At 23.6% G+C, this 13,293-nt stretch overlaps 4 protein-coding genes across 4 annotated transcripts; 2 read left to right on the top strand and 2 right to left on the bottom strand.

The window, feature by feature from the left end:
* Positions 1-522: 522 nt before the first annotated feature.
* PCHAS_0815800 (conserved Plasmodium protein, unknown function) lies at positions 523-4,996 on the bottom strand (the record flags this gene model as incomplete). Its single annotated transcript, XM_016797868.1, has 2 exons — positions 523-3,135; positions 3,227-4,996. 2 exons carry the CDS (start codon positions 4,994-4,996, stop codon positions 523-525), a joined length of 4,383 nt encoding a protein of 1,460 aa, XP_016653779.1.
* Positions 4,997-6,666: 1,670 nt separating this feature from the next.
* PCHAS_0815900 (transcription elongation factor 1, putative) lies at positions 6,667-7,141 on the top strand (the record flags this gene model as incomplete). Its single annotated transcript, XM_016797869.1, has 2 exons — positions 6,667-6,779; positions 6,946-7,141. The coding sequence occupies 2 exons, from the start codon at positions 6,667-6,669 to the stop codon at positions 7,139-7,141; spliced, it is 309 nt and encodes a 102-aa protein (XP_016653780.1).
* Positions 7,142-8,953: 1,812 nt separating this feature from the next.
* Positions 8,954-10,429, top strand: PCHAS_0816000 (apicomplexan amino acid transporter ApiAT2, putative; the record flags this gene model as incomplete). Its single annotated transcript, XM_738270.2, has 1 exon — positions 8,954-10,429. The coding sequence occupies one exon, from the start codon at positions 8,954-8,956 to the stop codon at positions 10,427-10,429; it is 1,476 nt and encodes a 491-aa protein (XP_743363.2).
* A 1,070-nt stretch (positions 10,430-11,499) lies between these two features.
* On the bottom strand, positions 11,500-12,123 carry PCHAS_0816100 (GINS complex subunit Psf3, putative; the record flags this gene model as incomplete). Its single annotated transcript, XM_738269.2, has 1 exon — positions 11,500-12,123. The coding sequence occupies one exon, from the start codon at positions 12,121-12,123 to the stop codon at positions 11,500-11,502; it is 624 nt and encodes a 207-aa protein (XP_743362.2).
* Positions 12,124-13,293: the final 1,170 nt, after the last annotated feature.

Below are 13,293 nucleotides of genomic sequence, written 5' to 3' on the forward strand. Positions count from 1 at the left end.
TTTTTTTGTTCCATTTTGTTATGCTTTGTGTGATGCTTACGCTAATATTTTACCTCCTATGTATTAATAAATTAAACATGTCTTTAATTTTTGTATAATTTTATAAAAAATCAAGAATAACACACAATTTTCATATACTAATTTATAAGTAGCGAAATGCAATAATAGTGTCCAAAAAAAATATATTATGAACAATTCATATATATTATTGCTTAGTCAGAATTTTTTGGAATTTTCAAAACAAACTATTACAAATATTGTAATGTAGGAAAAAGTTTGAAAACTATTTTTGTATAAATAATTTGTCTTTTTTAATTTTAAATAAATATATAATAGTATATGCCCATTTATTCTTTTCTTATATTTCCGATGTTGTAATTTTACACCGATTGACACTATTTTTTTTTCAATTTTTGCATTGTTCGGCTTAAAATTATTTATATTTAATATGAAATAATAAAAAAAATTTTTTAAATGGAATGAACATTTCAATGTGCCGTTTAAGGGGAAAAGACATAAAAATTATTTTTTTCGTAATATTCTGCTAAGGACACCCCTATTTTTTGTATTTTTATTTGTCTGGACAATTGAATTTATATTATATTGTTCATTTTCCTTTAATAAGGCATAATTATTTTTATTATCATTATTATATTCGCTTATTATATTTGAAATATAAGATGGTGACATATTTTTATTACTACCCTCAATGTTGATAATATTTCCACTTAAATTATTAGCATACATTTGATGTCGATAATCATGAAGGGGCTCTATGTGAAGTTTTAAATTCTCTTGTTTTATTTGATCAATATATTTGGTACTATCTAAATGTGTGATACTGTTTGAAATAGTTTTATAATTTTCAGGGGAACATACAGTCACAATGTTATTTCCAAAGTTTGGTGCATTTAAAAGGGTGGAGTTATTACTAACATAAGTATGGTTGACTATTTTATTTTTGTCATATAATTGGTTATCTACATTATTAATACTATTTGTGTATATACATTTTACTGTATCATTACATAAAATCGTATTTTTATTTTGTATTTGACTGCTAACAGTTTGACTAACTAATATTTGTGTTTCGGTGGGTATAGAAATTTCAGGAGGTTTATTTTTTAGTATGTCTTGGATTTCATTTAGTGCACCTTTTCTAGGCCCAAAATTTGTTTCGACCTTTATTGGCTGGAAAAATGTGTCGTTTTGGTTATCACACTCCTGATTTAAGGATTTACAAATTTCATGAACACCACTATTATTTAAACTGATGCTGTTTAAATTTTTGGAAATATTTCCAGAATAATTATTATTACAATGAAGGGTATCCATACTTTTTTTATTATTTATAAAATTAAACTCATTATTGTTCCATACCTTTAATGTTTCATTTTTTGGAATATCTTTATTTAATGTAGGGGCTAGTAAAACATTTTTCGCATCATTTCTTGTTATTTCAGATTGATTTGAATTATCTATTTTATTTTTTAAACTTATATGCATATATTTTTCTTTATTTTTTTTATACCATTCATAGTTGATTAAAATATCGGTTTCATCATTATGTTCTTTATTAACAATTGTACCAGCCAAATTAGTATGCATATTCTCATTCTTATCAAGATCACAGTTTTTATTTTCAGAAAATTGAATAACGTCTTTTGAATTATTCATTTCTAAACCTAATTGACAATTCTTATCATTTTGTTGGTTAAGAAGTGAACTTGCTGGGGGTAGACAATTTTGGTGTTCTATATTTTTTTCTTCTTTATTTAGTATAACTGATTCTGAATCGTTTAGGTGATTATTATAATGTAGGTTTACATTTGGTTCTTGATTTATTTTTGTAGAAATTTTATTATTTTGTGAAGATGGATCAGTAGGACTATTGGCAACTATCTCACTTTTAAAGTCACTGTCTTTCATTTCTTCATGAACAAATGTTTCGCTACTATTTAAATTATTTAAAAATGAAGAACTTAAATTTAATGATTCTATATTTCCATTACTTAATATATTTGAATCTCCCCAATTTTGCATAAATATAGAATATAAATCGTCTTCTTTAATCTTTTCAATTTCATTTTTCTCTTTAGTTATATTTTTTATCATATTTTTATAATTTGTTTCGTTGAAATTTAAAAGATCTTTTTTGATTTCGTTTGTGACTCTTTGATCTGGACTTTTATTTATACTTTCTGATGATGCGTTGTTTCGTTTTTTTTTATTTTCAAATTTTTTTTCAGCTTTTTTTTCGCCTTTCTTTTGGGCTTTCCTTTCGAATTTATAATTTCTTCCTACTTTTTTCGCATCAATATAATTGTCACTATAACACGACGAACCAATATCAGCAAACTTATAATCATTTTTGTGATATTTTTTTTTTAAAGATGTGTTATAATATTCTTCGTGATCACTATGTTTATTGAGAGTTCCATAACTATGGTTTAGATCGTAACTATGTCTGTCTATATCTTTTTTATGTCGATTTTTATATTTCTGATTCATTAATTTATAAGTAAAACCTCTATTGCCATTATTTTCATGCACATAATCTATCCAATTCGCCATATTTTGTCTTGGATATTTTGTGCATATATCATTAGGCATGTCTAAATAGTTTTTGTTGATTTCATTGAAATATGTATCAACATAATTTTTGTAAAACATTTGATAGTTGTTTATATTTGGATCATTCATTCCATTGTTATTCATATAATTTAAATTGTGATTATTTGTAAAATTTTCCATAGGATTGTCAAATTGTTTGTTATAATAAATATGCTTATTATTGATTTGAAGAATTATATTTTTTAATTTTATATTTTCGGATAATAAATTATTATTTATTTCTTTTTCTTTTGTAAGTAATATATTTAAGTCTATTAATTTAGTATTCAATATTTTTTCTGAACATACATACATATCTATTTTTTTTTTTAATTCACCATTCTGTTCATTAATTTCTTTGTTTCTATTTGCCAACTGTTCATTGTTATGTTTATAATTATCTAATAATATTTTCATTTCATTTATTTTTTTTATTTGAGCTTGTTCATTTTCTTCATACATTATTTGCTGTGCCTCCATTTCACTACGATGTCCTTTTTTTGCTTGTTCCATTTCCTCATCCTATGAAATTTCAACAAATTCCAAGAAAAATATATTGAACTATGCAAGCTACTATTTTATTTAAGTGTGTCTACACTTTTTATGTCGTTACCTTATTTTTTAGAAGAAATTTCAGGGTTTTATTTCTTTTCACTTCTTCTATATAACATTTTTTATATTTACTTAATTCCTTTCGAATTTGTCTACTTTTAAAACTTTTTGAATTTATGTTTTTATCAAGTTCTTTTTCATTATAGCCAAAATGCCGTGATTTTATTTTTTTTTTCTTTTTCAATAGGTAGCTATTTTCCTTTTTATTTTTACAAATAGCTAAACTACTATCATTATGATGGTCATTACTCTTTTTTTTCGTTTTTTCTTTTTTCCTAATTCCCCAAAATTTTGTATTCATATTTGTTAAATCGGATAAACACATTTCGCTCGATAATTGTTCAGCATAGCTATCTGAATCAAGAATTTCAGAATGTCCATTTTTTTCTGAACAAGTCATATTTTTTGAAGAATAAGCTGATAATTTGGATTTACTAAATAATGAGGTTGAACTGGTATTCTTCGTATATTCGCTATCTGATTTTTGGGGGGCATGTCTTTTACGTTTGCTCTTTTCTATTTTCTTCTTCTTACTATTGTGACTACTATTTTTACTAACATTTTTTTTCTTATTTTTACCTGACTCGTTCATATTTTCTAAAAGACCGAGTATTTTTTTTTTTTTTTCAACTTTAGGAAAATGTTCTCGATCTTCTAACATGATCGATTTTAATTTGTCAATTAGACAAGCCAATTTATCATTTTTTTCTGAAAATTCAGAATAAATTTTTAGTAACAATTGGTATACATAATCAGTGAAAATAAGAAAGTGGTTATGTATTTTTATTTTAATATTTGACGATGAAATATTATTTTCATTTTTTATTAATATTAAATTTTGTTTTAATTTATTTATTGTATTGTTCAGAAATTCTTTTTCTTTAATTAATTTATTTATTAAAATATCTTGTTCATTTATTTTGTCTTTTAGTATTTTGTTCATTTGTGTAGTATCCCTTTTTATTTTTTCTAAAAATCGAACCATATATATTTCATTAGTCTGTTTTTCTATTTTCAATTTAAGAATGTCTTTAAAAATTCGATTAATATTATCTATACAATGTATATCACTACAACATTTTGTACATAATATTTCTTGTGTCTTATTTATAAATACTTCCTGTATCGTTAATATAAATAACAATCCTTTTTTACTAATGCTTTCAAAAATATTTTTATTATCATTTTCTATTTCCGCTTTAAAATTATTAACTGTATTCATAAATGAAAATATTTCAAGACCTTTTTCTTTATCACAATTATGTTCAAAATTTTCATTTCGAACATTTTCTAGAACATAATTTGATTTTTCTACAGTATTATCTATATTTTCTAGTTCGCCAATTTCGTTTTCCAAATTTGGTAGTACTTCATTTATTTCGTTAGTGACATTATAAGAGCATTCCTTTTCATCGCATATTGTACTAATGCAATCATAATTAGTTTCACTATTTTCGATGTTATTTTCTGTATAATTATTTATTGCTCCATTTGGGGTTTGGCTTAATTCAGGCACTCTACTAATGCTTAGGCTTAAAGAAACATCGACATCTTTACTTAGCATCTTTACATTCCCTTCTTCATTATCTATTATTACTTTGTCAAACTCATTTTTGTCAATTAGTATGTCTTTTTCATTTTGTTCACTCTTTTCACTTTCGTCACTACGTGTTTTATTTCCCTCTGGTGTGACTTTTTTGGCACCGCTACTAGTTTCACTATTATGGACTATTGAATTTTGATTTTCATCTAATTTTAAATTGATTGGCATTCTATTTGACAATATCAATGGATTCCATTTGTGATCCAGCCAAGCTCAACATTAAAAATGTGTTTTACTTCCAATATAACAATGAACGATGCATGACATATAAACTATTTACCAATTTTTTATTTTCTAAACAATTTAATAATATATAAAAAAATTTAAGTACTATAACAATGATAAGGGAACAAAAGCCGTAGCACATTTAAGGGAAAGAAAACGTAAGACAAATAATTTGATAACCTTTCACCAAAAAGGAATAACTATTTTTTTATATTTAATTGTTAATTTGAAAAGTTGTGTGCAATAGACAAAGATATAAACATAAATTAAAGATAGAAATGAAGATATAGAATATTGTTAATAATAAGAAAATGTATATACAAATAAATATACTAACCGAAAAAGAGAGAAAAGTATTTGCTTATATTTCAAAAGTAATGTGTAAATATTCTTATTAAACTTATTTAACTTTATTTATTTCAAAAAAAAATTATGAAAATAACGTAGACCTTTTTCACTTTTGTGTGCATATATATGTCCAGAAGAAATATTTTACCATTTCATATATCATTAAATTGATTTTCCCTTTTTCATTTTTTTTTCAACATTAAAAATGATCTTAAATGTAGGAAAAGAAAAATATGCGAAACATTGTGAAATTATATTTTATACCTTTTATGTATACATATATATGTGTGTGTATCCATACGTATAATAATATGAGTATGTATTTTTTCCATAATTTTTTTACTTAAACAGTATTATTCATTTATATATAGCCTTTGTTTGTAATGCTAGTAGATTATACTTCCATAAAATTGATTCCTAAGCATTTAATACCCTTGTGTGTCACATATTAATGCATACGACTTTTGCCGTCGCTTTAAATATTTACATTATTTATAAATACAAAAAATATTTTGTTTGAAAAAAATGATCTTATTATTTAAACAAGAAAATTATTATATTCATTATATACATTGTGTATTTTACTTTTTATTTAATAGCTAAATGGGTATTATAATTTCACATTTATTTTATATTTAAAAAAGCAGAAAGAATGGGAAATAGGGGAAAAAATGTAAAATAAAAAAAACAGTAAAAGAAAGAACAAAAAAACAACAAAATAAGATCGGATAAAGTTAATATTTATGTACATATTATATAATTTTATATTTCTTTTATATAGAAAAAAAAATTATTATTTACTATCTTTAATTTTAACAATATTTTATACAATTTTAATACCTCTCTTATATTTCGTCTTTAATTTTTTATTTTCTCCCCCCATTTTGTAAATACTATTAACGAATAAATGAAGTAAATTAAAAAATTGTTGGATATCCAATTAGTTTATATATACATATAGATTGGGTAATATATTTATTGGGCATATTTTTTGGATTTTTTTCGATTCCTTATATTAAGCTATTTACGTATTATTAATTTAACTTCAAAATACAATTTTATATAACATTGGAGAAATTATTTATTTTTCATCCATTTTTTAAAAAATTATTGTGTAAAATATGTACCATATTTATATATATTGTAAGTTCTAATTTAAACCAAATTTACAAATAAATAATAAAATTAAATATTATATATAGAATATTTTAAAAGTATTAAATTATAAACAAATACATAAAATAAACAAATTTTGATGGAAAAAAATGGCTCGAAGTAAAGTTAAAAAAGTAAAGCCACGAAAAAAAAAACCATTAAAACTTGACAAACAGTTTAACTGCCCTTTTTGCAGTTATAAAAAATCAGTAGATATTAAAATGTAAAGAAAAAATTATAAAAATAAAGAAAAAAAAATGAAAAATGTCCATACATTTATTCCTAATATATTGGTTACATTTTTACATGACTGTACATAATTGTTACTTTTTTTTTCTGAACAAGCAATAATATTTACAACTTTTTTATTTTCATTATAAACCTTATAGGTATAGATCTAAAGGAATAGGAGAACTGAATTGTTTGAAATGTGGAGTAAAATATGTTAGTCAAATTACAAATTTAGATGAATGTATTGATGTATATAGTGAATGGGTAGATAAATGTTTAGACGCAAACAAAAAAGGATGTGCTGAACTTTTTTATAATGACGATATAGGCCTATTAAATAATTATGAGGAATAAAAAAATACAACTATTTTAACAAGCTATAAAAAAATACAACCTATTTTAGCAAGCTATAAAAAAATACAACCTATTTAACAAGCTATAAAAAAAAATATATTTTTATATATATGAGACAGTAACATTCTACAATTCCCTTATGGAAAAAAACAGTTTTAACAAATACAATTAAAAACTGTCTTTTTAATCCTTATATGTAGATAGATTTTTCTCAAAACAATCCCGCATAAAGTTGTTTATATTATATTCATTTATTATGACTTGCACAGACACGGAAAAAAAAATATAAGCATGCACATATTTAAATATTTAAATATTTAAATGTGATTTGTCTGCCTATTCAGTCCGTTTTGTAACAATATAAGGATTTCATCCGATTTATGAGCAAATATTAAATAATACAAAATAAGTAAACAATTTAGTTATTTATTTTCCTAAATAATTTAAATAGCCATTGTTAATATATTTTAGTGACCCTTTAATGAGGAAGCTAAATACTTTATCTTCCCAATAGCATGTATACATATGCATACACATACTGTGTGTTTATATATTTTCATAAGTGTAAAAAAAGTATAACCTATGTCAAGGTAGTGATAGATTTTGCATTTTTTGAAACCTTTTTTTTGTTCCCTTTTTTAAACATAATAAATTTTAATGAATTAACTTTTTTTTTTGTTCTAATTCGTTAATTTGATCGTAAAATAAATATTCATAATGAATAGGATGCTAGCCATATATTTAAGCTGGTATAAATATAAGAGAATAAAAATTACAAGCTTGTTTTTTATTGTGATATATGTAAGTATATCCTACCATCAGTGTAGGGCATTGTTGTATAATTGGGATATGACTATTTATGGTATATAACACAATTCACATAATATATTCACATTTAATAATATATGGTATGGGTCTGTACTTATTAAAAATTTCCAATAACAAAGGAAATTAATAAAAAGCGCGTAATGAAAATAAAAAAAAATCGCTGAATTTATATTTCGAATTATTTATATATGAATAAAATTGAGTATGCATATTTTTATTACATGTTTATTTCCTATTTTATAATTTTTATAAAATTAAAGGGAAACCACAATATAATATTACGTATAATTTGGGTACATATATAATAAAATATAGTTAAGGTTTATTTAAAACATATTGTGCATGTACATACATAAATATATTTTACATAAGTGGCACATTTAAGTATTATGTCATTTTTTTATTCCCACAATGTGGCGAATGTTTAATTTATTTTGTTTCGAATAAGTTTGCTTACATTTTGAATAAAATACTTATATTTTGTTATTTGTTTCCATTTATTTTTATTTGGAATACATACATATTTTATATTCTTATATTTTTTAATCTTTACTTCAAAATAATATATATTTTTATACATTTTCAATGATCTCACCTGCGTTTAAAAGCGCGTTTTGAATTACTTTTTAAAATATATATAAGACTTATATATATTTTATTTTGATGTATAATTATATAGAAGAACTTACATTCACTTTAAACATTTTTTATAAGTATATAGAGAGGGAAATATTCGTTGCACCATATTTCTTTGTATTTATTATACAAGCAGTATATATGTACAGTTGTCCACGTATTTTAAAACGATTTATGCACATACCTGTATAGCTCAGAACAATAATTCAAGGATATTATATAGACTTGTCCCATAAGTAGGCAAATATTTTAATGTCATAAATAATACGAAGAAATAAAAGCACAATTGTATATATTTTTTCAACCAATTTATATAATACTATATTCAAATTTCTATGTATATATACAATGACAACTAAAGGGAATGAAGAAATTTCAGAAATGAAATATGCAAATGGCGAAACGAACGATTTAAGAATTAATAGATGGGCTGTATTAGTATTATATTCCATTGTTGCTTCAATAGGTACTTTTGTACATGGAGGATTTAGTGGATGGCAACCAATTATATACAAGAGTGGAGCATTTAGTGAACTATGTAAACCTGGTGATGTTATAGAAAAATTTCGAGTAGATGAATTTAATATTTATGATACATGTGGTAATCGAGATGCAGCTGTGAATAATTTATTCACGTTATCATTTTTTGTTCATTTTTTTTTATCATCAATTAGTGGATATGTATTAGATACATTTGGAGAAAGAGTATGTTTTTTATGGGGACAAACAATATTAGCATTAGGATTTATTTTATTAAGTATAATTAAACATTCCTATGCATGGTATGTCTTTTTCATATGTTTAGGTGTATCAGCTGATTTATCATTTATCCCATTATTAAAATTATCGAAATATTTTCACAAACAAGAATCATTAATATTTGGAATATTGGGATCAGCTAGATCAACTGGATTTGCAATTGGATCATTTTTAAAAATCGCATTTTTTAATATCTTCAATTTTCAAGACAACGAATTTTATATTTTATGTATATTTTATTTACTTACTTGTAGTTTATTTTCTTTTATGGTCGGTTTATTTATTGTACCAAAAAAGAATATTAAAATTTCACAAATGGGAAGTGAAATAGCTACTGGATCATCACATACAGATAAAAAAGCAAAAGCAGATATGATAAATGATATAGATAAAATTGAAATGGGACATAAAAATAATACTAATTTAAATAATACAAATAATGGTAGCTTAATTGAAAAAATTAAAAGTTTGTGGAGACATGATAAAAAATGGGAATATTTAATAACAACATTTATTTGCAGTACTAGTATGATTAAATTTGATTATTTTATGAAAACAAATAGATCAATATTTATATGGAATAACAACGATTTAACAACAATATTTTCTATAGCCACTATTTTTTCATTTATACCTACACCATTATTTGGATACTTAGCTGGAAAATTTGGATCAGTATATAGTATTATAACAAATAATGTATTTGGATCATTAGCTTATTTATTAATATTATTTGATTCAGTATATTGCAGAATGGCAGCTATATTTTTATTCTTTTTATATATATCATTTTTATTTTCATGCTTTTATTGCTATGTTGATGAAAAATATTCGAAGGAGCATTTTGGAAAATTATGTGGAATTATGTTTGCAGTCAGTGCACTATTTTTATTTTTGAATTTTTATTTGACATATTTAACAAATGTTGTATATATCAATATGGGAGAAAGAAAATACTTCCCTGTTGCTTATGGCTTAAACGTCCTTGGAGTTATTGCTTTGTTACTATGTGTATATTTAAAAGTTGCAGAAAAACGAGAAAAAAAGGCATTAAATGGAGCTTAACTGGATTATGCACATTTTTATAGGTACAGTTTGCTATTATTAATTTTTTTTTTTTTTTTTTCATTGACCTTACACTTCTTTGAAAGCATGCTTATGATGTGGTGGCACATTTAAAAAAATGTTTTCCTTACCTATATATACGCATGTATTTGCATACATATGTATGTGGATGCATTTCTACAGTTGTGTTTTGTGTACTTTATTAATTCGTTTTTAAATGTTGACATTAATTAGCGCTTTTACCGCATTCGCACATAAGAAATATGCATATATTATGGCGACTGCGAATTATATGCACATCCTTTATTAATATTTGTTAAAGTTTTGCTCCACAACGAAATATTTATTTAGTTGCATATTTTTTATTATATGCATGTGCCTTATTAGTTTACACATTTAAATGCATGTTAATATGTTCGTACTATTTTGTTAATTTTTTATGAACTTACCTTTTTTATTGAGCCAATGCTTGTTACAATGCTTGTACACAACTTGGCGCTGATTTAAATTAAAATTTTTAACATTATCAATATAAATAGTTATATATCTTTCCAATTTTATCATTTATACAATTATTTCAAGTTATAATACTTGCAATTTTTTTATTATATTTCTGGCATCATTGCTTTATAGAACTTTACAAGTGACGTGAAACGCATGATTGGAAACGTATTTTTAAAAAAAATATGAACAAAAAAAATCTTTTAGCTATTTTTTATGACCTGTTCATAAATATAAGCTTTTTTCCTTAATTTTTATGACCCGTTCAGAATTTTTGTCATAAAAAAGGTTAGCACAAGTCTCACACACAAGTGATAGACATATATGCCCCACGAAATAGGACGAAAAAATATTATCAAATAATTAGCTAATTTTATATTATATTAACAAATAATAGTTTTAAAACAAAGGGTAAAAAAAAAAAACGATAAAATAATAGCTACATGCATACTTATACATACATAGATGAATAATTAAAAATTATACATGTAAGGTATATCTTCATAAACACAACAAAAAAAAAATAAATATATTTCATTGGTATTTAACAATTTCAGACGCCCCTTTTATCATTTTTCTTTCTCATAAAAATAAAAAAGTGTTGTTTCTTTATTCATTCTTTCCCTTTCTTTTGAAGTACCTTCAATAAAATATTTATAAATTTTTTTTTCTTTGTTTGTAAGTCCTTCTAAGAAATAGGAATTTAATTTTTTTTTATTATTTATTAAAAAGTGTATTCTTGTTTTTTCTGCTTTTCTTAATATATCGTAAAAATTAGTTGATGGCCATTCATTAGTAGGTAATAAATTACATAGTTCATATGCTGTTTCAAAATAAAATTGGTTAAACAAACCAATTGTTACTGAAACCGGATCAAATTTTAAAGTTTCGATTATATCATAGTAAGAAGGAAACTTAATTTTTATAATATTTTTTTTATATAATTTTACAGCAAAAAATAATGATAACACTATTTCATCGTCTACTTTTAATTTATCCTCTCGTAATCCATTTTTATATTCTAAATATGCTTCATTACTAAGTAATGATAATCCATATATATCCACTAAAGGGACACATGGAATTTCAACCAAATCAATAAAACTAAAAGGGGTATTTATGTCTTTTATTATTTCTTCAAACTCTAAAAAATTATTATTGATTTTTATATTTTTCAGTACGTCTTCATTCATTTTGGCACATCAAGAAGGTGCGTAAACGTGTAAATATGCCCAGCTACACATTCATATATGTTTATAAATATTATATAAGTATGTATATATGCTTATTTGTATATATTTCTAGGCCGTTTCACTAAATTTAGAGCATAGTATTTCCACCTCTTCAAAATAAAACACATTTGTTCAAAAAAAGGTTTGCTAATTTAATATCTCGTCCTTTTTTAAGGAGTTCGTTTTTGCTTCCCCATGTATGTATAATTTATTGACTTACTATTATATGCACTAGAGTGTGTAAAAATATAAAATTAATAAAATAAAAAATATTTACGAACTGGTGGTGAGTACAATTAAACAGTTTTGAAATAACTACACATGGACACATAAATTAAACGTATAAAAATATATAACTAATTAATGCATAACATATCCAATCACATGGCTATGTATGGATACAACGGAAGTTCGTATATTATATACATGTCCGCATTCCGCTTGGAATATATTAATTAACACATAATATTAATAACGAATATTATTGTATAATGCGTGGGGTATATATATGTGTGTATATATGTATACGCTTAAATATCCACGAAGTTGTATATATGTATGTATGCCATTATTTCTCACACGGGATGTACGTACAACAGTGATATATAACTATGCCTTGCACTAAGTTTGTGCGTGCCAAAAATTAAAGTAATGACTTATTTTATATATTCATGACGATTTTGTATTCACATAAAAATAGTTTTATTTGTGTTACAATGGTTAGCAAATTATTAAATGAAACAAAATATACATATGCAATATGAACAATTAAATGCGTAAATAAAAAGTTGGATGAACGAAATATAAGCCTGTATTTCGTAATGTTATAATATGAATTAAAAAAAAAAAATAAAATAAAAGTTTGAACTTAAAAATATAGGGTAATACTATTATTAAACTATCCAGCATGCGATTTTTAAGGTTAAAAGGTGGATACATACAATTGTGATATTAATATGGATGTGTTAATATGTATATATAAACATTATAATTATATATTATATATATTATATATATACACAGTACAATCTTTATTTTTTTTTAACCGTATGATGCGCATTAATTTTTTACGTGTAAAAATATGTACAATATTTATGTGTAATTTTGTATAATTTATGTGCATATATATTT

This window comes from Plasmodium chabaudi, assembly GCF_900002335.3.
Source record: "Plasmodium chabaudi chabaudi strain AS genome assembly, chromosome: 8".
In the NCBI taxonomy this organism is placed as follows: domain Eukaryota; phylum Apicomplexa; class Aconoidasida; order Haemosporida; family Plasmodiidae; genus Plasmodium; species Plasmodium chabaudi.